This window comes from Salmo salar, chromosome 10 (assembly GCF_965601325.2).
Source record: "Salmo salar chromosome 10, fSalSal1, whole genome shotgun sequence".
NCBI classification, from domain to species: domain Eukaryota; kingdom Metazoa; phylum Chordata; class Actinopteri; order Salmoniformes; family Salmonidae; genus Salmo; species Salmo salar.
Window position 1 is genome coordinate 49,897,670 of NC_138300.1, and position 27,377 is coordinate 49,925,046.

Genomic DNA, 27,377 nt, shown 5'->3' on the forward strand with positions numbered 1-27,377 from the left:
CAGCCTATTATTGTTTCTGATAGTGGATATAACTTTGAAGATGTGACGTTGTTTCAAAGGTACAAATGAAACATTTTATACAAGGTTTGTTTATGTTGAACATTTGTTACAATGATGATCATCCTGTGGTTGAAATTTCACCCTCAACAGTTTAGGTTGACTTTTTTCAAATCCAATACATTTTTTTACACGTGGATTCCACATCACAATATGTTGACAAAATACGTTGAAACAACGTTGATTCCAGTTTGTGCTCAGTGGCTTGTGTTTGTGTCAGAAAAAGTAAAACCTTTCAGTAAAAACATACTGAGAGTGTTAACAGTGTTTACAGTACAGCAACTCTCTTCCAATACAATAAAGAGAAGCTAGGGAAGAGAGGAGTAACTTTGAACTGCCTGACCACTCTTTGCTGCCAGTCAGGATGCTGTAATTTGTCACTGTTTGTTTGGCCTGGATTATAGCTTCATGTCAGCAGCACTTGATACCCTGGCAGAAAACACGTTGCTCAATATCACATGTCCACGGGACCTATAAAATGTGTGTGTAACCAATCCCTGCCCTTTGAGCTGATGGAGCAGAATGAGATTAAACCACGACAGACAGACAGACAGACAGACAGACAGACAGACAGACAGACAGACAGACAGACAGACAGACAGACAGACAGACAGACAGACAGACAGACAGACAGACAGACAGACAGACAGACAGACAGACAGACAGACAGACAGACAGACAGACAGACAGACAGAGACAGACAGCATGCTGAGAGTGTTTACGGGAGAAATGTGGTTTTCTCACCATAGATGAAGAGCCAGCCCAAAATCATCAGGTCCACTTTTTTTCTGTAACTTGATTTACTATGAGAACGAGGGATGCATATAAAAGTACATTCCTCTGGTCTGAATTCTCCCAGGGAAGGCAAGACAAACCTCTCCTCTCCCGTCTCTCTCTATCCCTGGTTGAAAGTATCCTGGCTGGGCTCAGAAGACTGAGGTTTCCCCTCCAGTGTGGAGCCCACAAAGGCTCACTCTATTCAGGATCAAAGCACAGACTGTCTGGGTGCTTCATGGGCCCAGTCTGGAAACTAGAAAAACGACCCTCTTGTTGTTGTCGGATTCCTCACATGAAGAAAGACACTGCTGCTCTAACAACATCTATTCAACAGTCTTTGCCGCATAATTCAAATGAACTCACTCTTTTATAATGGCAAAAACATGGATTGTTCTCTGCAGTGGTGTGTTTCTCGGTCATCAGCCCTGTCCCAAACAATATTTTAGTCAGTTAAAGTTTTACCGGGTTTGATATAGTCAGTCTGGACCTGGGCCCAATGTTCTCCACTGCTGACGTGACTGGACAAATTAGTGTTAAGTCAGCAAATATATTCAAACTGCTTCTGGGACATTGAGAAGTATTAGGACTGATAGCCTTGACTGTCACAGGCACTAACCACTTCTGAAAAGGTGACAGCACATTTGGCTGCTATTTGCCAAAGAGAGAAAAAAAGATCTACAAATTTCACCATGGGGCATTTTGATCTTTAATTCATACGGGATGTGGGGAATGTACGTATATATGGGTTGTTCACATCTCAAAATACTCTTTCTGACCTGAGAAAACACTGTATGGAACATCTCACGCCATCCCTTCTCAGACAGGAGTTCTTGCCATCAACACTTTGATATATTTCATTTTTTTCTTCTTTTTCAGGGGTCTCAGTCACTCGTCATTGACAAGCCATCCATTCATTCAGAATTAGGGAGGAACAAGTCTTCACCACTTTTGTACAACCCAAACCCACTTCTGTGTAACCGACTAGCCGTACACCCTAAATATTCAATGCGACTGCTGGATGTGTTTTATGCAGACAGAACCTGACAGGCCTGAACCGATGCCAAGGCAGATATGAAAGCGAGCACTGTCTGTCCGTCAAACCCAAAGCAGGAAGTAATCAACTCCCCTTCCTCCTCAGGGCTCCAGCTGAAAGTCATTAACCTAAACAATGCCATTCTTCTACTGTGGGCTAGTTAGGAACAAAATATACTTAGGAGCATTATCATAACCATTTGAGGGGTTCTAAATGATCTCTTCTTCTCCGTGCTGTGCTCATTTAGATTGCACCTTGTTCGGTTGTTGGCTTGGCTGGGAGAATGTAGTGTAACTGTAGTACTTTAAGAGGTAAATGGTTCAGTGTTTACATCCCAGTCTTGATTATAATAGCCAACTATGATTACACATCTCTAATCCTATTATCTTTTTTTTCAGGAATATAATGAGAAACATATTCTGACAGAAAGCATTTGCAAAATCTAAATTCATGCAACTATTTCCGTATGGTATGCAATTATAGTAAAACTTATAGTAAAGGTCTAAGGTACTTCTCAGAGTCCAAACTATGCAATTATTCTGTATTGTTCTGTGTGATCTCAAAGAAATACAGCAAGTCTAGAGGTTACATTGTAAAGTTTAATGAGCATGAATACATTATGCAACATACATCAGCGTACCATATGAAAATACTTTGTTTGTTGCTGAGGCATTTTGTTTGTTGCTAAGGCAATTTGTTTGTTGCTAAGGCAATTTGTTTGTTGCTAAGGCAATTTATTTGTTGCTAAGGCTTTTTTTTTTGCTAAGGCATTAGTCTAGGCTACAATCAGCACAACATACTGCATTTCAACTTAACTATACAATGACAAACCAGAAAACATGTACTGTCGTGTAAAAAAGTAATCTACATTTAAAATCTGCAATATTACAGGCAGAGGTATAAAAAAAAATACACTGGCAAAAAAAAGCTACGTAAAATCTATATATACACCATTCTGTCTTCATTGGAGTAGTAGTGTGCGCTTGTCAGGGTGCCAGTTTGCTTGTCAGTGGGTGTGAGACATTACAATCTTGTAATAGTGTGTCAGAATGTCTAATAAGGAAAGTACTGTATACTGTCTATCTGCCAGTCAGTCCGTCCATCCGTTCGTCTGTCTACTGCATAGCGATCATCCACACAGGGACGATGACGTCGGGGAATCCTTCTTGTTTCTCCACAGCCAGGACCTTCAGGCCGGCCTTAAAGATGATGTCCTTCATGATGTCCAGGTGGCGGATGATGCTGCTGTCGATGGGATCCAGCTTGCAGCCCTTCCGGGCCATGTTGTCCTTAATGATGATAACCCCGTTGGGCCGCAGACTCTTCTTACAGCGCATCAGGAACTGCATCAGGTCCCTGTCCGTCAGGTGACCTGGAGATGGGACAGCACAACACAAGACCCACCAATCAGAGTAAGGGAGAGTCTGTCTGTCTGCCTGCGTCTGTCTGTCAAACTTATTTTAACTATATAGATTTTATCCACCCATACCTTTTTCTCTGAGATCTAGAACCTAGATTCGTCCTCCACCTCGAGTTCTCTTATATAACCTGCCCTACACGGAACGTGACAGAGCAAACCCTAAGCATGACAGGGCTCACCCAATGAATCAGGAGCGTGACATGAGGAGGTCCCCTAACATGGAAATATAAACACAACCTGAAATATCCCTTCACTGAAAAATCAATGCTGGTTCCTCCTAAAATAAGACTGGAGTTGGGCAGAGTTCTACATACAGACTCTTTTAAATGCTGTTGTCACCACTGACAAGGAGCTCTGATATCTACAGTGAGGGAAAAAAGTATTTGATCCCCAGCTGATTTTGTACGTTTTCCCACTGACAAAGAAATGATCAGTCTATAATTTTAATGGTAGGTTTATTTGAACAGTGATAGACAGAATAACAACAAAAAAATCCAGAAAAACGCATGTGAAAAATGTTATAAATTGATTTGCATTTTAATGAGGGAAATAAGTATTTGACCCCTCTCAATCAGAAAGATTTCTGGCTCCCAGGTGACTTTTATACAGGTAACGATGTCACGTCCTGACCATAGTAAGATGTTATTTTCTATGGTAGAGTAGGTCAGGGCGTGACAGAGGGTGTTTTGTGTTTTTCTATGTTTTCTATTTCTATGTTGTTGTTTTTTGGGATGATCTCCAATTAGAGGCAGCTGGTCCTCGTTGTCTCTAATTGGAGATCATACTTAAGTAGGGTTTTTTTCCACCTGTGTTTGTGGGTAGTTGTCTTCTGTTTAGTTTTCTGTACCTGACAGAACTGTGCGCTTTCGTTTTCTCTTTGTTATTTTTTCTTTAGTGTTCTGAGTTAAAATAAATATTCATCATGAGCAATCAACATGCTGTGCTTTGGTCCCCTCTCTACGACAGCCGTTACAAACGAGCTGAGATTAGGGGCACACTCTTAAAGGGAGTGATCCTAATCTCAGCTTGTTACCTGTATAAAAGACACCTGTCCAAAGAAGCAATCAATCAATCAGATTCCAAACTCTCCACCATGACCAAAACCAAAGAGCTCTCCAAGGATGTCAGGGACAAGATTGTAGACCTACACAAGGCTGGAATGGGTTACAAGACCATCGCCAAGCAGCTTGGTGAGAAGGTGACAACAGTTGGTGCGATTATTCGCAAATGGAAGAAACACAAAAGAACTGTCAATCTCCCTCGGCCTGGGGCTCCATGCAAGATCTCACCTCGTGGAGTTGCAATGATCATGAGAACGGTGAGGAATCAGCCCAGAACTACATGGGAGGATCTTGTCAATGATCTCAAGGCAGCTGGGACCATAGTCACCAAGAAAACAATTGGTAACACACTACGCCGTGAAGGACTGAAATCCTGCAGCGCCCGCAAGGTCCCCCTGCTCAAGAAAGCACATATACATGCCCGTCTGAAGTTTGCCAATGAACATTTGAATGATTCAGAGGACAACTGGGTGAAAGGGTTGTGGTCAGATGAGACCAAAATGGAGCTCTTTGGCAGCAACTCAACTCGCCATGTTTGGAGGAGGAGGAATGCTGCCTATGACCCCAAGAACATCATCCCCACCGTCAAACATGGAGGTGGAAACATTATGCTTTGGGGGTGTTTTTCTGCAAAGGGGACAGGACAACTTCACCGCATCAAAGGGACGATGGACAAGGCCATGTACCGTCAAATCTTGGGTGAGAACCTTCTTCCCTCAGCCAGGGCATTGAAAATGGGTCGTGGATGGGTATTCCAGCATGACAATGACCCAAAACACACGGCCAAGGCAACAAAGGAGTGGCTCAAGAAGAAGCACATTAAGGTCCTGGAGTGGCCTAGCCAGTCTCCAGACCTTAATCCCATAGAAAATCTATGGAGGGAGCTGAAGGTTCGAGTTGCCAAACGTCAGCCTTGAAACCTCAATGACTTGGAGAAGATCTGCAAAGAGGAGTGGGACAAAATCCCTCCTGAGATGTGTGCAAACCTGGTGGCCAACTACAAGAAACGTCTGACCTCTGTGATTGCCAACAAGGGTTTTGGCACCAAGTACTAAGTCATGTTTTGCAGAGGGGTCAAATACTTATTTCCCTCATTAAAATGCAAATTAATTTCTAACATTTTTGACATGCATTTTTCTGGATTTTTTTGTTGTTATTCTGTCTCTCACTGTTCAAATAAACCTACCATTAAAATTATAGACTGATCATTTCTTTGTCAGTGGGCAAACGTGCAAAATCAGCAGGGGATCAAATACTTTTTTCCCTCACTGTAATGTCTGTATGTTGCTGTAATGTCAAATCAACATCAAATCAAATGTTATTGGTCACATACACATGGTTAGCAGATGTTATTAAGAGTATAGCGAAATGCTTGTGCTTCTAGTTCCGACATTGCAGCAATATCTAACAAGTAATATCGAACAATTCCACAACAAATACATTATACACACAAATCTTAGTAAGGAATGGAATAAGAATATATAAATATAATTACTAACTGGGTGGTTCGAATCCTGAATGCTGATTGGCTGAAAGCTGTGGTATATCAGACCGTATACCATGGGTATGACAAAACATTTATTTTTACTGCTCTAATTACGTTGGTAACCAGTTTATAATAGCAATAAGGCACCTCGGGCTTTTGTGGTATATGACCAATATACCATGGCTAAGGGCTGTATCCTAGTACTCCGCGTTGTGTCGTCACTAAGAACAGCCCTTAGCCGTGGTATATTGACCGTATACCACACCCCCTCAGGCCTTATTGCTTAAATATATGGATGAGCAATGTCAGAGCGGCATAGGCTAAGATGCAATAGATAGTATGGAATACAGTATATACACTGCATGTTGCTTTAATATGACGTTCTACATACGGAGGTACTCACACTTACTGAATGTAAACAACCTCATATGGAAAAGACACAGTAGATGAGAGGTCAAAACATGAAAACATCACAAACATGACGCACACACACTATCAGACACACACAATCAGACACAAACACATACGTAGACCAGAGAGTGAGTCTTACATGCACACCACTGCATCCAGATGACGTCATATTTCCTTGAGGGAGGTGTTAGCTCCTGCAGGTTGTAACAGTAGTATGTTTCTATGCGGTCAGCGTCGTCTCCTAGGTACTCCTCATGGGCATGGAGTAGAAAGGCCTCAATCATGTCACACATCTCCATGGTCTCAAAGATGGGCAGGAGGACACCTTTAGATACCCGCCCAATCCCACAACCACAGTCCAGGGCACACTTAGTGTCAGCCTTACCAGGACCCTGTTTGAAGAATGGAATGATACACAAGCATGTACACATTGGTAAATAGACACACTACAGTAATGTAACAGACATTTTAAAAACCTTCCGAACAGGAAAAGTATACGCAAACATCAGGCTACCTGGCATCCTTTGCTATGATCACAGTAATACATATTATTTTTTTCTATACCAGATGTCTGGCCTCTGTAACCCAAAAGCCCAGAGAGCAGAAACAAGCACCATACCTCAGGGTAATGACACTATGAACTTTGACCTTACATAGAGAACAAAAAAATAACTTTGCTTGATTCATGCTCATTTTAACTTCTTTGCATTTTGTACTCTGACCTCACTCCTCTCCCTCTCTTCCCTGAGGAATGAGGGGGGCCCCAGTCCGTGATTCGGTGAAAGATGGGGCCCGGAGGAACTCTATGGTTGTTGGAGGATGCTTCCTGGTTTGGTGAATTACTGCCATATTGCTCACATAGCTTGTTCTTCAGTTTAACCTAGCTGCACTCTACATTTCCCCACTGTGTTAGGTTTTAATGGAGTTGTCAGGATTAGAATCCAGACTCTGCACAGTAGAGTTTTAGGAGACCATGGAGTATGACTGAAACATAGCGTTCTCTTCCTCTGTCTCAGCTAAGGATGTCCTTGTACAAGAGAGCAGTTGAGCAGTACATGGAACGACGACTCATAGGTCTAGTACTATGAAATGTAGCCAGCTGTATAACGTTTCGGGTGACCCTAATCTAAGACTGTATGTGTTGCAACTAAATGGAGACTATGTTGTGCAACTAAAGCTATATCCGTCATACACAGGGCCTTTGCCATTGTCCATTAATTATAATCCACATAATAATTCACATTTTCTATTGCTTCAGGATTATTTTCCTGTTGTAGCAATATGGCTCAAATGAAGATCCTACATCTGTATATCATGTCTGCTCTAACATACAGTGGTGGGAAAATGACCTAATTGTCATACCTGAGTAAAAGTAAAGATACTGTAGCCCTTTCCTGCAGTCAAATGACCTAGTTGCCCCATAGGAAGAAAGTTCTTAATATGTTTCATAATTTCATAATTAATAAACATGATTTTAAAGAAGCCGCAGAAAATCCAGTGTTTCTATGTCAAACGGTTTTATCTTTCAGTCTTCTGGGATTTATATAAAGTGTAATATTGGGATGCAAACTCAAAATGTAATACATTTCATCTCTATATCTGACATGGTACAGGTGTCTTCTTTTGTTTAAGCCCATAACCATGTGTGTGAGGTGTATACTTTTGTTTGAAAGTAGATTTGTTTAAGACTACCCAGAAACACTCTGTGTGACCCTGATTTAGCCCACTGCAGTAAAAGGTTTAATAGAAAATGACTCAAGTAAAAGTGAACGTCGCACAGTAAAATACTACTTGAGTAAAAGTCTAAAAGTATTTGGATTTAAATATACTTAAGTATCAAAAGTAAAAGTATAACTCATTTTAAATTCCTTATATTGATCAAACCAGACGCACAATGTTCTTTTTTTATTTTGTATTTACGAATAGCCAGGGGCATACTCCAACACCCAGACATAATTTACAAACCAAACATTTATGTTTAGTGAGTCCTCCAGATCAGAGGCAGTATGGATGACCAGGGATTTTGCTAAGTGTGTGAATTGGAACATTTTCCTGTCCTGCAAAGCATTCAAAATGTAACGAGTTCTTTTGGGTGTCAGGGAAAATGTATGGAGTAAAAGGTACATCATTTTCCTTAAGAATGTAGTGAAGTAAAAGTTGTCAAAAATATAAATAGTAAAGTAAGTACAGATACCCCAAAACAATACTTAAGTAGTACAGTAAAGTGTTTTTACTTAAGTACTTTACACCACTGCTAACATGTGTATGTTAGCTATACACATCATTGTGAAAGTCCCCTGCTTTACCCCCCGGCGAGCAGTAAAGCTATTCAAGGATATTTGTCTTGTGACTGAAATGGCAGATTATTATAGTCTGGAATGAGTTCCTAACTCTACTGGCAAGAGGAGGTGCAGTAGACAGGTGTAGCCAGATCAGAACACAGCTGGCAAGAGGAGGTGCAGTAGACAGGTGTAGCCAGATCAGAACACAGCTGGCAAGAGGAGGTGCAGTAGACAGGTGTAGGCCAGATCAGAACACAACTGGCAAGAGGAGGTGCAGTAGACAGGTGTAGCCAGATCAGAACACAACTGGCAAGAGGAGGTGCAGTAGACAGGTGTAGCCAGATCAGAACACAGCTGGCAAGAGGAGGTGCAGTAGACAGGTGTAGCCAGATCAGAACACAACTGGCAAGAGGAGGTGCAGTAGACAGGTGTAGCCAGATCAGAACACAACTGGCAAGAGGAGGTGCAGTAGACAGGTGTAGCCAGATCAGAACACAGCTGGCAAGAGGAGGTGCAGTAGACAGGTGTAGCCAGATCAGAACACAGCTGGCAAGAGGAGGTGCAGTAGACAGGTGTAGGCCAGATCAGAACACAGCTGGCAAGAGGAGGTGCAGTAGACAGGTGTAGCCAGATCAGAACACAACTGGCAAGGGGAGGTGCAGTAGACAGGTGTAGCCAGATCAGAATACAGCTGGCAAGGGGAGGTGCAGTAGACAGGTGTAGCCAGATCAGAACACAGCTGGCAAGGGGAGGTGCAGTAGACAGGTGTAGCCAGATCAGAACACAGCTGGCAAGGGGAGGTGCAGTAGACAGGTGTAGGCCAGATCAGAACACAGCTGGCAAGGGGAGGTGCAGTAGACAGGTGTAGCCAGATCAGAACACAGCTGGCAAGGGGAGGTGCAGTAGACAGGTGTAGGCCAGATCAGAACACAGCTGGCAAGGGGAGGTGTAGACAGGTGTAGGCCAGATCAGAACACAGCTGGCAAGGGGAGGTGCAGTAGACAGGTGTAGCCAGATCAGAACACAACTGGCAAGGGGAGGTGCAGTAGACAGGTGTAGGCCAGATCAGAACACAGCTGGCAAGGGGAGGTGCAGTAGACAGGTGTAGGCCAGATCAGAACACAGCTGGCAAGGGGAGGTGCAGTAGACAGGTGTAGCCAGATCAGAACACAACTGGCAAGGGGAGGTGCAGTAGACAGGTGTAGGCCAGATCAGAACACAACTGGCAAGGGGAGGTGCAGTAGACAGGTGTGTGTGTGTGTGTGTGTTATCAATAATGAGAACTACACCAGATATGACTATCAATAATGAGAACTACACCAGATATGACTATCAATAATGAGAACTACACCAGATATGACTATCAATAATGAGAACTACACCAGATATGACTATCAATAATGAGAACTACACCAGATATGACTATCAATAATGAGAACCACACCAGATATGACTATCAATAATGAGAACCACACCAGATATGACTATCAATAATGAGAACCACACCAGATAGTTTCCATGTAACACAAATCCCCATTAATTAACATTCATGTAAGTACAGCACGCCACACACACACACACACACACACACACACACACACACACACACACACACACACACACACACACACACACACACACACACACACACACACACACACACACACACACACACACACACACACACACACACACACGCACACACACACGTTGACCCTCTCCAGTCTTGTGGACCTAGTGTAACATTGGGGATTAATGTCTGGGGCTCTGGACATGAGGGTGTTGTTATAGAGCCGGCCTGGCAGAAGGTCAAGATGACCATTAGCGACATGATGTGTTCTGGGCAGAGGCACAGCTCCCTTTGTAGATGAGAAGGGATGGACTCATGGGAGAAGGTCTTTTTATAGCAGAAAGATGATGCATTTCATGTCATAAACAGATACTGATACAAATATCAACTTGGGTTCTGTAACAGGTTTAGGCTCAGAGGTCACTACCACACAGTTTTCAACCAAGGCAGAGGTGTCATTTCAGTGACACGCGTACTGTAGTATAGACTTACAATAAACCTGCTCAGAAAGTTCCTGGAGCCTTCCAGGTCGATGTGGGAGATCTCAACGAAGTCTCCCATCATCCCCTCCTCTGACGGCTCCACGTCCTCGTAGAACTGCTGCGCCTTGTAGTAGAAGTACTTCTCCCCTTTGATTTTCTCGCAGGTCACCGCGAAGAGCTTGACTGTGGGATCACACACACACACACACACACACACACACACACACACACACACACACACACACACACACACACACACACACACACACACACACACACACAACTGATTGACCTTTTCCCATGGCCATAGTCAAGTGCCATTGTCATGTTATGTCTGTGTGAATAACACTCTTCACCACACTACTGGGGAAGAGGACAAAGTCACTCAGGAGGAACAGGTGTGCTGAAGAACATAACAGGACACTGGATCACTAACTATGGACCGGATAAGAGCTGATGATCTGGCCGAGAGACGCGTGACAATAATTTGATTATAAGTCTAAAAATAAGGGTATTTTCCAACCGCATGATCAGCTGTGGTATGGAGTAAGAGGACTACAGGTATGTGATGTAAACAATATATATGTTGGTACTGTATGCACCCAATGCTTTGATTATAAACTTTTACTGTTCATTTTGGTATTCAAGCCCATGATCTTTGACACTGGGGTTCTACTTTTTTCTCACCAGTTTGAGTAAAATTATTCTATATGTTTCTATTTGTTTTGTAGGTCTTGGTGAGTACAGTATTTCCAGTGAGAGGGACCTTTGGTTAAAACTAGAAGAATTGGCAGACATTTCTCTGGGCTTAGCCGACACGTTGGGTGGGGGTCAGGGTGGGGGTCGGGGGAGGGCCGATGCATTTGTCAGCTGGAGACGTGCCACGGCAAAATTTATGGCAACATGATGCAACAATCACACTCTCAGAGTCCCTGATGTCATTATAAAGTAATTTGCTTCCAGTTGAACTCACGCCACAATGCTAAATGGCACCCAACAGGGAAGAGGTCGAGGAGTGTGATTTCCACGGCCACCTCCAGACAATCAGAGGTTAAAACCAAGGGGAAGAAGACAATTAGAGTATTGGATCATACATGTCAAGAACTTTCAATACGTCTCAAGTCAGGTGTTCACTTGGCCGAGTAATGTTTGAAGGTCACAAGGCATCAGATTGTATTCTGATACAGTATTGGTGTGCACACTCGGGACGCCTTCAGGAGAGAGGGATAAGTATAGTAACAAGGTCAAGATGTCTCAGAGGACGGGAAGACTGAGTGTGAATGGTGTCATTCTGCCAGTCAAATGCCATTTTACGGCCAACTTCCCCTATCATCACCCACAATTAGTTCACCTCATTAGTGAAGGTAAAAAGTTACCAGACTCTGTGCCCTTTCATCTGTTTGGACAAACATCTCCTTCACCAAAGGACTGAATTTCAACACCAAGAGAATGTTAGAGGTTTACACACCAATTTGCATGTAATTAGGGAATTGTTTGACAAGGTAAAAATCTGTCGTTCTGCCCCTGATCAAGGCAGGCCGTCATTGTAAATAAGAATTTGTTCTTAACTGACTTGCCGAGTTAAATAAAGGTTCAATAAATAAATCAAATAATGACTATGAAACTCTTGACTGTCATCAATCAAACACTTCTTGACATGGCACAGTGCTTACACACTTCACATGCCATTGATGGGGCTATTCCTGGATAGGTTAGTTTGACCCACTGAAATCTCCAAGAAAATGAGGAAATCAAGGGTGCGTTCGTAAATTCACTCTGGCTATCTACTCCGATTTCAGAGCACTCTCGTCTGATTGTGCCAGAGTACAGAATAACTGACAAATTTACGAGCGCTCAACACCAGTTGAATATGGCCGGTGTTGGTAAACGTCGTTAAAAAAAAGTTATTACATTGTTGCCAGCAGCACAGTTACGGTCACCAACGCTCTGGATAACATGAAAACAGCCTAACCAGCTCTGGATAACATGAAAACAGCCTAACCAGCTCTGGATAACATGAAAACAGCCTAACCAGCTCAGGATAACATGAAAACAGCCTAACCAGCTCAGGATAACATGAAAACAGCCTAACCAGCTCTCGATAACATGAAAACAGCCTAACCAGCTCAGGATAACATGAAAACAGCCTAACCAGCTCAGGATAACATGAAAACAGCCTAACCAGCTCAGGATAACATGAAAACAGCCTAACCAGCTCTCGATAACATGAAAACAGCCTAACCAGCTCAGGATAACATGAAAACAGCATAACCAGCTCTGGATAACATGAAAACAGCCTAACCAGCTCTGGATAACATGAAAACAGCCTAACCAGCTCAGGATAACATGAAAACAGCCTAACCAGCTCAGGATAACATGAAAACAGCCTAACCAGCTCAGGATAACATGAAAACAGCCTAACCAGCTCTGGATAACATGAAAACAGCCTAACCAGCTCAGGATAACATGAAAACAGCCTAACCAGCTCTGGATAACATGAAAACAGCCTAACCAGCTCAGGATAACATGAAAACAGCCTAACCAGCTCTGGATAACATGAAAACAGCCTAACCAGCTCAGGATAACATGAAAACAGCCTAACCAGCTCTGGATAACATGAAAACAGCCTAACCAGCTCTGGATAACATGAAAACAGCCTAACCAGCTCAGGATAACATGACAACAGCCTAACCAGCTCAGGATAACATGAAAACAGCCTAACCAGCTCAGGATAACATGAAAACAGCCTAACCAGCTCTGGATAACATGAAAACAGCCTAACCAGCTCTCGATAACATGACAACAGCCTAACCAGCTCTGGATAACATGAAAACAGCCTAACCAGCTCAGGATAACATGAAAACAGCATAACCAGCTCTGGATAACATGAAAACAGCCTAACCAGCTCTGGATAACATGAAAACAGCCTAACCAGCTCAGGATAACATGAAAACAGCCTAACCAGCTCTGCTAGGGTGAGTAAAATGGTCAGAGTGAGCTGTTCTCTCAGTTGTGTCTGGAAGTAGCTAGCCAGCTAGCCAACGTTAGCCAGTTAGCTTGGGTGCTTGACTGCCGTTGTGAGGTCAGAACTCTAGGATCAACCCTACTCCTTGGCCAGAGTATCCAGTGTGTACTCTGCACTCTCCGAGAGCAAAACGCTCTGAATTTACAGGACAATCTGACAACACTCTGAATTTACAAATGCCCAGACTGCACTCTGGTACTCCAGATTTAATTTGCGAACACACCCCAAGGCCACTGGACGTACAGTACGAGTAACCTACTACACAGTTAGCGCTTCTCTCTCTTTACTATATCATCATGCATTGAGATGCATAGGTTCCACCTCTTGTTTAATCATGATAAATGGTCAGTATGGTTAGATGGTGGGAACATTTTCAACTGATTATAGGACCTGAAATCAGGGTACACCGAGGTGATTGTGAGAGCTATAGATTAGATGAGAGCTATAGATTAGAGTAGGTGCTTGATTGCACATTCTCTCTGTTCTAGGAGCTGGCCAGTATGGTGCCAAATCAGACAGACAGAAAGCACATAATGTAGTTGGATAATTGGTTTTATTAACGCAGGGAAGTCCCACTAAGACCAGTGTCTCTCATATAGCATATTCCCACATAGATCATTTACAGCCTACGGTACAAACTGTATCTCTGCATGCGTGTTAAGACTGATTTAACCCTCAAAAGTACACACATGCTCAAATACACCCATTCCCCCTCACTTTGCCCAGAGCCCGATGAAGGCGGTTGGTGGCGCCCCTGTCCTTACCCAGGGGGATCTGCTCCAGAAGGTACAGGAAGCTGGCGAAGAACTCCATCCTCAGGCTGTGGTGCAGATGGAAGGACAGGCTGTGGCGACACATGGACACATCTGTGTTCTTCCAGCGGTCCCGATGGGCCTGGTGGAGGGCTTGGAACTCCATGTTAGGTGGAGAGCTTGAAGACACCACTGCCCTTTTTGTATCTTCCAGGCTCATTCTTGCCTTGTCTGCATCCAGCGCAGTGTCCATCGCAGAGATTCAGTGTGTGTCAACCGGATGGTCTGTGTGTGTGTGACCTAGTGTGCCTGTGGCAGTGTCTCTGCTCTGTGTCCAGTCCAGTCCAGCGAGCGAGCAGTGTGTGAACCACAAGGTGTGTGTGACCAAGTGTGAAGATGTTGTTGCTTCTGCTGTTGCTTCTGCGGTGCTGCTATATCTGTGGGTCTGGGGTCCCCTGGTACCTTCTCTGACAGCAAGGGATCGGCTGTGATCCCATCTTGGGGCAGTGCTGAAAGCTGCCCCCGGCTGCATGCACGCAGAGTGGCATCCGAGCTTTCAACCCACAAATACCAGCAGCACACAAGATACGCTCCCCCTGCTACTTACAGCCGTATAATGTAGCAGTTATTTTTAGCAGTCTTCTCATGTTTGTATCTATGCATAGCCACAGTGTTCTTGTCTTTGGATGCCTAAGTTACAAAGTGATAGGTCCGCAAAATGTATGGTAGACCATGCATGCATTCACTCAACAACATGTGAATGTTTTTATCTATTTAAAGCGTTGAATGGAGACATTTAGACTTAGCTGTGCCTATGCACATGATAAGGCATGGCCGGTCCAAAACTCAAACCGCGTGACATTTATTTTCTGCCGATAGTCAGACGGTGAAGCTTTGCCCTAGCCTCTCGGTTTTTGTAGTCGCTGCACTTCTGGTCCAGATATGTGTCAGGCTTATGGTTCAAGAATCTGCTTTGGTCATATGTCTCCAGGGAGATCCCCAATGTGTACGTGCCACTATGTCACTACACTCAATCAACATTTTAGATCACAAAAAGAAGCCCTTGTGAGTGTTCACGTACTGTACACACACAAACTGTGTGGTCATCATACACAGCCTGTAATGACCTGCATGTTGATGTACCATGCTCTGTGGAGGAGATCAGGAAAAGTCTCCATGGGGTTGTTACATCTCAAAAAGCACCAGAAAGAGGATTTCAACACCGACCATCTCAGATTGTTCTGAAATTGTTTCTGTAGTTAGTAACAGATATGATTAGCATTCCTGAAACATTATTTTGTTTAAATATAATTAGATCTTTGAGAAATGAAGCTAATTGATTGCACCCAAATCGGCCATTTTAATTAATTGAAGTCAGATAATATTCAATAAATATTGTAGACTACCCAACATCCAATTTGGACCAAACTTCTTCCTACCAATGAGTAAGACATGAAGAAAAAAAATCAAACCCACTCACGAACCCCCCACACCCGTCCCACCCCAGCAACCAGTATACATGATCAGTTCTCTATGTTTAAGCAACTGTATGAAGCTGGGGCTTGTAACAAAGAGATCTTCTGTTGAATATGACAATTCATCTTGATGGTTGTACAGTCGTCTCAAATAAAACTGTGAAGGACCTTGGCGTTACTCTGGACCCTGATCTCTTTTGAAGAACATATCAAGACTGTTTCAAGGACAGCTTTTTTTCCATCTACATAACATTGCAAAAATCTGAAACTTTCTGTCCAAAAATGATGCAGAAAAATTAATCCATGCTTTTGTCACTTCTAGGTTAGACTACTGCAATGCTCTACTTTCTGGCTAACCGGATAAAGCAATAAATAAACTTCAGTTAGTGCTAAACACGGCTGCTAGAATCTTGACTAGAACCAAAAAATGTGATCATATTACTCCAGTGCTAGCCTCTCTACATTAGCTTCCTGTTAAGGCAAAGGCTGATTTCAAGGTTTTACTGCTAACCTACAAAGCATTACATGGGCTTGCTCCTACCTATCTTTCCGATTTGGTCCTGCCGTACATACCTACACGTACGCTACGGTCACAAGACGCAGGCCTCCTTATTGTCCCTAGAATTTCTAAGCAATCAGCTGGAAGCAGGGCTTTCTCCTATAGAGCTCAATTTTTATGGAATGGTCTGTCTATCCATGTGAGAGAAGCAGACTCGGTCTTAACCTTTAAGTCTTTATTGAAGACTCATCTCTTCAGTAGGTCCTATGATTGAGTGTAGTCTGGCCCAGGAGTGTGAAGGTGAACGGAAAGGCTCTGGAGCAACGAACCACCCTTGCTGTCTCTGCCTGGCCGGTTCCCCTCTCTCCACTGGGATTCTTTGCTTATAACCCTATTACAGGGGCTGAGTCACTGGCTTACTGGTGCTCTTCCATGCCGTCCCTAGGAGGGGTGTGTCACTTGAGTGGGTTGAGTCACTGACATGATCTTCCTGTCCGGGATTCCCCCCCCCCCCCCCCACCCGTTGGGTTTGCGCCGTGGGGGAGATCTTTGTGGGCTATCCTCGGCCTTGTCTCAGGATGGTAAGTTGGTGGTTGAAGATATCCCTCTAGTGATGTGGGGGCTGTGCTTTGGCAAAGTGGGTGGGGTTATATCCTGCCTGTTTGGCCCTGTCCGGGGGTATCGTCGGACGGGGCCACTGTATCTCCCGACCCCTCCTGTCTCAGCCTCCAGTATTTATGCTGCAATAGTTTGTGTTGGGGGGCTAGGGTCAGTCTGTTATATCTGGAGTATTTCTCCTGTCTTATCCGGTGTCCTGTGTGAATTTCAGTATGCTCTCACTAATTCTCTCTCTTTCTTTCTTTCTTTCTTTCTTTCTTTCTTTCTTTCTTTCTTTCTTTCTTTCTTTCTTTCTTTCTTTCTTTCTTTCTTTCTTTCTTTCTTTCTTTCTCTCTCTCTCTCGGACCTGAGCCCTAGGACTATGCCTCAGGACTACCTGGCCTGATGACTCCTTGCTGTCCCCAGTCCACCTGGTCGTGCTGCTGCTCCAGTTTCAACTGTTCTGCCTGCGGCTACAGCACTTTGCGACATCAGCTGATGTAAGAAGGGCTTTATAAATAAATTTGATTTGATTGTAGTATTGTTTTTCCATACAATGTAATAATGTCTGGAGATATTTTTTTTCCGTTCAGAGAAATTAGTAATTCCATTCGCTTGCATTATTTACCTTAAAGTAGTGTGAAAGTACCGTAGTTTGACCACTAGATGCCGGTGTTCCAACTAAACCACCACACATCCATTTTGATGGTTTATTAAATAGATCACAACATTTCCTTTGCAACTTTGGGTAGAAAACCAATAGATTTGGCTCATCATGAAAATACATTGTGTGGTCAACCTCACAATTTAAGCCAGTCCTCCATGAAAGCGATTCAGTTTGTCCATCTCTTAGCAACCTAATGTTTCAACCCAACTTTCCTTGAATAACCCAACTCAATCATCAAGTTTTCAGATGACACTACAGTGGTAGGCCTGGTTTCCAACAATGACAAGACAGCCTACAGGGAAGAGGTGAGGGCCCTCGGAGTGTGGTGTCAGGAAAATAACCTCTCACTCAACGTCAACAAAACAAAGGAGATGATGGTGGACTTCAGGAAACAGCAGCGGGAGCAGCCCCCTATCCACATCGATGGGACAGCAGTGGAGGAGGTGGAACGTTTTAAGTTCCTGGCGTAAGCACCACGAACAAACTGAAATGGTACACCCACACAGACAGCGATGGGGAAGAAGGCGCAACAGTGCCAATTCAACCTCAGGAGGCTGAAGAAATTTGGCTTGTCATCTAAAAAGCTGACAAATCTTTACAGATGCACAATTGAGAGCATCCTGTCGGGCTGTATCACCGGTACGGCAATTGCTCCGCCCATAACCGCAAGGCTCTCCAGAGGGTAGTGCGGTATGCACAACGCATCACCGGGGGCAAACTACCTGCCCTCCAGGACACCTACACCACCCGATGTCACAGGAAGGCCAAAAAGATCACCAAGGACAACAAATACCTGAGCCACTGCCTGTTCATCCTGCTATCATCCGAGGGCGAGGTCAGTACAGGTGCATCAAAGCAGGGACCGAGAGACTGAAAAACAGCTTCTATCTCAAGACCATCAGACTGTTAAACAGCCATCACTAACACAGAGAGGCTGCTGCCAACATACAGACTCAAATCTCTGGCCACTTAAATAAACGGACTTAATAAAGGTATCACTAGTCACTTTAAATAACACCACTCTAATAATGTTCACATAGAGGTATCACTAGTAACTTTAAATGATGCCACTATAATAATGTTTACATATCCTACATTATTCATCTCATATGTGTATATACTGTATTCTACACCATCTATTGCATCTTGTCTATGCTGCACGCCATCGCTCATCCATATATTTATATGTACATATTCTTATTCTTCCCTTTACATTTGTGTATAAGGTAGTTGTTGTGAATTTGTTAGATTACTTGTTAGATTTTACTGCATAGTCAACACTAGAAGCACAAGCATTTCACTACACTCACATTAACATCTGCTAACCATGTGTATGTGATCAATAACATTTGATTTGGTTTGATTTGAATAGTCCAATAAGTGGTAGCTGTTTCACATGAAGACTAAAAACTTTGATGGAGAAATGGGCTAGGGCCTACAGTAGCACCATTACCACTGCAAAACAGTATATGTTTGGGGCTTTTACCATTGAAGAACATTAGAGACCATAACATTGACGTAGCCTATTTTTATTTAACTAGGCAAGTCAGTTATTAAGAACAAATTCTTATTTACAATGATGGCCTTGTTCAGTGGCAGAATGGCAGATTTTTACATTGTCAGCTCGGGATTCGATGGCCCAACACTCTAACCACTAGGCTACCTGCGACTCTGATGGTTTGTTTGTTCAACAAGAATGGTCTATCAGTAACTAATCCAGACCTTTTTTGAAGGGAATAAACCACACACACAAGGGGGCTGTTTCATGCACACAGATTAAGAGTAAAGGAAGGACAAACTTGCTTCATGGAGGGCTGGCTTGAATTGTGAGGATGATCATGAGCTAAATCTATTGGGTTTCTACCCAAAGTTGCAAAGGAAATGTTGTGATCTATTTAATAAAATACAAGATACCAGCTAAATGGATTTTTAAAAAGTGTGACGGTATAGTAGGAACAGCGGCATCTAGTAGTCAAAACCTGATACTTCCACACTACTTTCTTTATTGTAGGTAATGCAGGTGACTTCAATTACTAATTTCTCTGAACAGGGGAGAAAAAAAACATCACCAGATTCACAGGGAATACATTACTTAGTATGGAGAAGCAATACTCCAAGCCACAGCTTCATACTACTTGTCAAACATAAAGAACTGATACTGTATATTGGTTGTTGGGGTATAATGTGGAACTAAATTTATTGAATATTATCTGAATTCTATAATAAATCCTACGATTTTAAAGTTTGGTCCAAATTGGATGTTGGTTAGTGTACTATATTTATTGAATATTATTTGAATCCTATTAATTAAAATGGCCAATTTGGGTGCAATCAATTAGCTTAACATCTCTGACAAAATAATGTTTCAGGAATGCCAATCATTCTTGTTTCTAACTACAGAAATGATTTCAGAACACTGAGATGGTGGCCCAAATGACATGGAATGACTCCATGGCCAATCCTATGAGAACACCTGTATGATCAACAGTATCAAAGACTCCTCCTTAAATACTCTACTACATAGATTTTACAGTAAGCTCGTGTTGCCCAGCACATAACCTTATTACAGCACATTGGGAAACTATAGCCCCTCCTTTCACTCAAGCACTTCAAAACATGGATTACTTCACAGTAAAATATCTAGTGTAGCGCAATGCCCAGTACATTCTCTTACAACCAGAAAATAGTTATGTGCCCGCCATGAGACACATTCTAATTTTAGAGTGATGACATCACCCGTCACTTTGGAAGGCTAGCTTAAAATGTTGCTCTGACAAGCAAATTCACTTTTGAGTGAAAAGTGCAAATTGGGTAATACAACTTTCTGTCCCTTAAAGACATGTGCTGTTGACTACAGACTGTATGCCAATTCAGACTGTTGAGGTGATATAGGGCTTGCAGTGTATCTCAACTATATCTCGCATTTTTTCTGTACCCTTCATACAGTATGTGCAATCATTATTGATTATCTGTGGACTACATTCAGACTGTTGAAGTGTTATACAATGTATCTCAAACAGGGTTGGAGGCATCCATTTCAATGCAATAGTCACATAAGGAAATTGATTTAAATTAAATTAAGACCTTTTAATATATTTTTGTTTACTTCAAATGAATTGTCCCTAGCACTGAGCTGTTAGGCCTACATAATGTTTAGCCAGTGAACTCAAGGAAAAGTTCACATATTTACACCCTGACCTGTAAGGTCCATGGTCAATGTCACCTGACCCTGTGACCTTAGATACCAGACTCTTCTGTTGGGACATCCATCATGTTTGCTACACCACTATAAAACGACAGTCTAAAACAGCCTACCAATCAATCACAACTGTGCTTCTACACTTGCATTGCTTGCTGTTTGGGGTTTTAGGCTGGGTTTCTGTACAGCACTTTGAGATATCAGCTGATGTAAGATGGGCTATATAAATACATTTGATTTGAACAGTCTCAAGGCGGAATAGAAAAGGTTTTAAATTGGATCACTTGCTGGTTCTAAGGAAGAGGGTCTCCAATTGGAAGGGCGGCAGGTAGCCTAGTGGTTAAGAGTGTTGGGCCAGTAACCGAACCGACTAGGTGAAAAATCCGTCGATATGCCCTTGAGCAAAGCACTTAAACCTAATAGCTTATGTAAGTCGCTCCAGATAAGAGAATTTACTAAAATGTATAATTTAAACAATTAAAATGTTTTCCGATAGGTAAGCACTAAACCAAGTCCAACAAAAGAGTGAAATTGAAGGATCCATTAGCTGACTATGTCATAACAGAGACTGCATGATTGATGTCATGTTGTTCCTGCATTAGGTCCCTGGGACAACACTCATGAACACTGGATAACAGTGGCTCAGTTGATAGAGCATGGTGTTTGAAATGGCAGGGTTGTGGGTTCGATTCCCACGAGGGACCAGTACGGGAAAAAAAGTGTATGAAATGTATGCATTCACTGGATAAGAGCGTCTGCTAAATGACTGAAATGTAAAAATCTGCTAAACCCATTTCAACAGTTCTCCTCCAGACCTACAGATGGCGATAGGGTGCTCTCTGGCCCGCATTTCAACGTTCTATGCATTTTCTGCTTTGCATGCCGGGAAGGCAGTCTCACCCTAGCAACAGCAAAACTATAAACGATGAGAGCTCTCAATTTTAGCTAGGTAACCGTTTGACAATTCAGTCGTTTTGTTTAAATTTACAGTGAAAGAAAATTCAATGTTAGTTTTCCATAATTTTTCCGAAATGGACAAACTGCAGGCAGAAGATGCACGGTACTTGAAAAGGTAACGTTAGCTAGCCAGCTGTGGCTAGAAAACAGATGCTGATGTTTTGACAATCAGCTGTGACTGAAATGTGACGTCGTGGCTCATAATGTATTTTGAAATTATTATTATTATTTTTAAATACACATTTGGTGTATTTTGAGTGCATTCTTAACAGGGACAGTTCACATTAATCAACGTTTAAGTAAAAGTGCCGGTTTTAGCCAGCCGGTTAATTTTCAACAGCAGTCCCTGAGCAAGTTATTAAAAAAAATACAATAACAATACAGACAAACAATGAGCACCTCCAGAGCAACACAGGACACAAGCTACAGACATGGACAGCGGCAATAAACAGCTCGGGATAATGTTCACAAGTCTGATTGGTCTTTAGCCATGTCTTAATGTTTTTTTTGTGAAGGTGCGATAGGTGTTGCACTTGTGTGTGTGTCTGATGGTAGTGTGTTTTGAGGTATACAAGCTTACTGTCTAGTAGTGTCTAACGATTTGGTGGTTGGAATTGAATGTTGTAAATCGAAACAGGTTTATCATCCAGATCTTCATCATCATCATTATCAATTGCCTGGCCATTTCTCTCCATCTATAGGAAAGTAAAACGGGGGAGTTTGGATGTCCACCCGACAGAGAAAGCCCTCGTTGTTCAGTATGAGGTGGAGGCGACTATCCTCGGGGAAATGGGGGACCCGATGGTTGGAGAACGCAAGGAGTGTCAGAAAATGTAGCTAAGCATGGGTCTAATGTACCGTTAGCGGATTACCTACGAAAATGAGATTAGCGTTGAAGTTGTTGTTTTTCCAGTCACTCTCACCTGAACAGTAGTAATGGGCCGTTCGCCAACGAACGGATCTTTTTGGTGAATGTCGGGAACCGAATTACATCGGCGAAAGAGCCGTTAATTTGGCTCCATGATTTGCATACTGCTACTACTGCTTTTTTAGTTTTTCTGTAGATAAATGACAAATTAATTAAATCCTCATTGCATAAACAATAAATAGTGGCTAGAGCGCGTCAAATCTTGTCCACGCTAAAAGAAATTCAGTGCGGAACAATAAAACGTACTTTTTTTGGCAGACTATCTAATAATTTGGCCAGGTAAAAATATATTTGAAATCGAATTTCACGATCAGACATAATGGTAGCATACATTTTGGTCTTTACATTTTACATTGAAGATTAGCAATTTTTTTCATGGTTCTATATTTTTAAGCATTTTGAACGAAGAGCCGTTTGGGAGCCTGCTCTTTTACAAAATAGAGCTAAATGAGCCGGTTCACAGAAAATACTCGAATGCCCATCACTACTGAACAGGTCCAATGGGTTCTTTTATACTACCATGTTCACCACTAAGTAGAGTCCCAGGGGAACACTGACCAAAACAGAGGTCATTTCCTACCCTGCCACATGATGCTTTAGCTTGATTTGTTTTGGCTTGATCTGTATTTTATAATTTTTTACTTTTGTTTATTTGGTAAATATTTTCTCAACTCTGTCTTGAACTGCACCTTGGTTAAGGGCTTGTAAGTGAGCATTTCACGGTAAGATCTACTACACCTGTTGTATTCGGCGCATGTGACAAATAAAGTTTGATTTGATTTTGCCTTAACAAAAGATGAAGTCATTGAAGAGTTATTGGAAATAGTTTTTTTGTTTCTAATTGCTCAAAATGTGTATTTTCTATTCACAGCATCCGCCTTAAAAGCTTAAACGCCAACACGGACATTGCCACCCTGGCTCGCAGGGTGGTGGAGGAATGCAGGCTCATTCATCCATCTGAACTTCCAGAGGTGGAACAACTGCTGTTCTACCTGCAGAACCGCAAGAAGCCAGGTAATGGTTACATTATGGTAATGCCTGTTCCTGATAGGCTGCAGTTGCAGGCTGAATGACTCATTATGTAAATACATGTTCATCATGCTGACTAGTGTCTTTGCTGTCCTGTCCTGCACCTCACAGACAAACAAGAGAAACATTCGCCCAGAGACCTCACACCATTTGAGGGGATGGAGGTAAGGAAAGCGTCTTCAAATATCTGTATGTGTGTGACAGTGTGTCTGTGCCCATTTCTGTGTATTTGATACCATGATTCATTGCATTATTTCTGTGTTATTAATCCTCCTCATTCCTCACCCATACTGTAATGGGTCGTTGTCAGCTGGATGAGGAGGCCAACATCAACAGCATAGATGACTATGTGGAGCTGCTGTATGAAGACATCCCAGAGAAGGTCAGGGGAGCCACCCTCATTCTCCACCTCGCCCGCAACCCTGACAACCTGGAAGAGCTCCTGCAGAATGGTACGCTCCTTCCTTGAGTTCCTTCCTCATCTGTCACAATGGTATGCCCTAGAGTAATCATCTGCTCTATGGACTGGGCATTTTAGAGAATGTCTGTGTTTGAGTATTTTCATGAAAGTAATTTTGATGAGTACTCGAATACTCGCATATAAGCGTGAAACCAGGCTGAATGCAAAATGTTTGCGGTATGCTATTTGTTGTTCCAATTACTTGTTATACTCGAGTACTTGCACCCATCCCTACTCTGCTCTGCTGGGTGTATGAAAGCTATACAGGCCAGATGCTAGCCAAACTAGTGTCATTGGTTGATATAATCCATTCTCTCAGCCAGCAGCCCATCCCATTCATAAGAAAAACACAGCCAAGCCCTTCCTATTCCCTTCCCTGATGGCAGAGCTGTTTTCTCTCACAGCAGCACAAGGCCATCATCCATTACAACTGTCAGAAGATGGCATGGCTTCATTTGTAACTGTCAATATGCATCACGGGTTCACTTTGTCGTAACGCATCAAGTGGTCAGATGTTGATAATGGTAGAACTGTGAGACCTGGGGTCAGTGAGGAAAGAGGAGAGGGCCAGGGGAAATGAAACAACGTGATATGTGTCTTTACAATGAAGGTCACCCATAGCTCAAAGCCATGTGAGCCTGGAACCCCTTACATTCACCCAGGTTCTTTACCTTAACCTCCCACCCCAACCCCAACCTGACTGTCATCTCTAGTTGACTCTTTCCATCACCCCTACTCCATACTTCCCTTCCCAATCCTAACAGTCTGTCCATTTCCTTCAAATAATCTCTTCTCCACTTCCTCGATCACTTCCCTCTCTCCTTGCTCCCCACCCTATCTCCTATTTCCCCCCGCCCCCCCCCCCCCACACACACACACACACACACACACACATACCACGTCTCTCTAACCTGACTGTGTGTCTGCTCCTCGTCAGAAACGGCCCTGGGAGCCCTGGCCAGAGTCCTGAGGGAGGACTGGAAACAGAGCGTTGACATGGCAACTACCATTATCTACGTCTTCTTCTGCTTCTCCAGGTACACAATTCCCTCTCTTTCTTCCCTCTCTTTCTTCCCTCTCTTTCTTCCCTCTCTTTCTTCCCTCTCTTTCTTCCCTCTCTTTCTTCCCTCTCTTTCTTCCCTCTCTCTCTCTCATTCTGACAGAAGTCGCACAACTATGACAACATAGACCAAAACCTTACTTTCCAACCAGGGGTTTCAGGAAACATTAAAATTACCCTTGAAAGGATGATATATAAACTACTTGTCAAGAGCGATTTGAGTTGTGAGCGGATCTACGTTGTTCTGAAAACTGATAGTCTTTCTTGATCTCGCTCCATGGCAGTGCTATGCTGTTGGGGTTTTACAATGATCTGGTTTGTGTCTGGCTGATTATGAGTAGGAGATAAGAGATACTGTTGGACTCGATGCTTTAAGGTTTTATTTTGGCACAACTTTTTTGGACTAAGCTCTCAGGTGATGGGATCATTTCAATCTGAGCTCCCGATTGTGGTCCAAATAGGTGTTGCATGATGATGAACGATGTGCACTTTTGAACAAGTGGAAGCCTTGTAAACCTTTCCTCTTCCCATCCCCAGTTTCTCCCAGTTTCATGGGCTAGTGACCCACTATAAGATCGGAGCCCTCTGTATGAACATCACTGAACACGAGCTGAAGAGGTACGACCTCTGGCAGGATGAACTGCAGAAGAAGAAGAAGGCTTATATCCTTCAGCTAAGGTCAAAGGTCACATGAATGATGTTACAATACCTTGCTGCTTCAGAGGGTCAACACCTCAGGGTCTCTGCTGTCCTCAGTGTTGGCATATCTCTTCATTTTAATCATAATGTCACAGTATAGAAGGAAAGGCAATGAATGGTTGTTCTTTTTTGGACGTTGTAATAGAGTGATATAAAACATGTGACTATATAAGTTCTCTATGGTGAGTTGATTGGATCAGTGTAGCAGCAGTACTCCTTCCTTGACTGTTTTCACGTGAAGAGGACCCTGACAACCAGAATGTGAAGAAGGAACATGAGAAAGCCTTGAAGAAATACCAGGGCCTCCTGAGCAAGCAGGAGCAGCTTCTACGAGGTACAGTAAAAGTGGTACATTAACATGCCTAGCAGAAGGCCAGTGGTGTGTTGAGCAGAAGGCCAGTGATGTGTTGAGCAGAAGGCCAGTGATGTGTTGAGCAGAAGGCCAGTGATGTGTTGAGCAGAAGGCCAGTGATGTGTTGAGCAGAAGGCCAGTGGTGTGTTGAGCAGAAGGCCAGTGGTGTGTTGAGCAGAAGGCCAGTGGTGTGTTGAGCAGAAGGCCAGTGGTGTGTTGAGCAGAAGGCCAGTGGTGTGTTGAGCAGAAGGCCAGTGGTGTGTTGAGCAGAAGGCCAGTGGTGTGTTGAGCAGAAGGCCAGTGGTGTGTTGAGCAGAAGGCCAGTGGTGTGTTGAGCAGCACTGTTAGTGTTTGATAATGCAATGATGTAATAAGCAATAATATTACAATTAATAACATAGTGATTACATTGCATTGTATATTTTGTATATCAGTTATTACATGGTAATAACATGGTGATAACATGACAATATTACATAGTATAACTTTTTACATGTATTATTATGTAATAACATGGTGATTACATTACAAAGTATTACATAGTATATTATTATTATTTAAAAAATGTTTGCATTGGTTATAACATAGTAATAACAAGTTAAAGCACTATCTAATTCTCAAATCCCATGTCCTCTCCCTGTTCTCCCCAGTGGCTCTGTACCTGTTGTTAAACCTGGCTGAGGACACACGTACAGAGCTGAAAATGAGGAACAAGAACATCGTCCACATGCTGGTGAAGACCCTGGACCGGGAGGACGAGGAGCTACTGGTGCTCGTGGTCTCCTTTCTCAAGAAACTCAGCATCTTCCTGGAGAACAAGAACGACATGGTGAGGGAGAGGGGAAGGGAGAGGGGTAGAGAGGGAGGGGGATAGAGGGAGAGGGGGGATAGAGGGGCATAGAGGGGGATAGAGAGAGGGGGAGGAATGCAAGGATGAAGGAGGAGAAAAAAAGGCCAGGAGTCTCAACATGGTGAGGAAAATACATACAAAGTCGCAGGTCCTCCGATTGAGGTAATCTCTAATGGTTTACATTTTGTTAGCGTAAGAGTCATTTTTTGGATGTCTTCTTGTACAGACTAGTGATCTCTGCTCTATGTC

General features: G+C 43.0%; 2 protein-coding genes across 3 annotated transcripts in view; one reads left to right on the forward strand and one right to left on the reverse strand.

Moving 5' to 3' along the window:
• Positions 1-2,452: 2,452 nt before the first annotated feature.
• On the reverse strand, positions 2,453-14,945 carry ntmt2 (N-terminal Xaa-Pro-Lys N-methyltransferase). The gene is made up of 4 exons (XM_014123519.3): positions 14,369-14,945; positions 10,590-10,762; positions 6,385-6,637; positions 2,453-3,239 (listed from the first exon to the last, which is right to left on the reverse strand). The coding sequence occupies exons 1-4, from the start codon at positions 14,607-14,609 to the stop codon at positions 2,983-2,985; spliced, it is 924 nt and encodes a 307-aa protein (XP_013978994.1). The 5' UTR covers positions 14,610-14,945; the 3' UTR covers positions 2,453-2,982.
• Positions 14,946-21,680: 6,735 nt separating this feature from the next.
• Positions 21,681-27,377, forward strand: part of kifap3a (kinesin-associated protein 3a) — a 38,984-nt gene continuing 33,287 nt past the window's right edge. The window contains exons 1-9 of one of the 2 annotated variants that reach the window (XM_045687875.2): positions 21,681-21,865; positions 22,452-22,583; positions 23,550-23,692; positions 23,819-23,871; positions 24,018-24,159; positions 25,105-25,204; positions 25,765-25,889; positions 26,162-26,260; positions 26,929-27,107. In XM_045687875.2, coding sequence (XP_045543831.1) covers positions 21,798-21,865; positions 22,452-22,583; positions 23,550-23,692; positions 23,819-23,871; positions 24,018-24,159; positions 25,105-25,204; positions 25,765-25,889; positions 26,162-26,260; positions 26,929-27,107 — 1,041 coding nt within the window. In that variant the 5' untranslated portion in view covers positions 21,681-21,797. The remainder of the gene's footprint in view (positions 21,866-22,451; positions 22,584-23,549; positions 23,693-23,818; positions 23,872-24,017; positions 24,160-25,104; positions 25,205-25,764; positions 25,890-26,161; positions 26,261-26,928; positions 27,108-27,377) is intronic. The other variant, XM_045687876.2, reaches the window with a different exon arrangement.

What these genes read in the sequence shown, in the direction of transcription:
- ntmt2 (XM_014123519.3), bottom strand. Translation starts at nt 14,609, where the DNA reads ATGGACACTGCGCTGGATGCAGACAAGGCAAGAATGAGCCTGGAAGAT. An exon ending in TCTGGAGCAGATCCCCCTGG is followed by an intron (nt 10,763 to 14,368) that starts GTAAGGACAGGG and finishes GTGATCCCACAG; the next exon opens with TCAAGCTCTTCGCGGTGACC. An exon ending in CTGGATGCAGTGGTGTGCAT is followed by an intron (nt 3,240 to 6,384) that starts GTAAGACTCACT and finishes TCCCATCTCCAG; the next exon opens with GTCACCTGACGGACAGGGAC.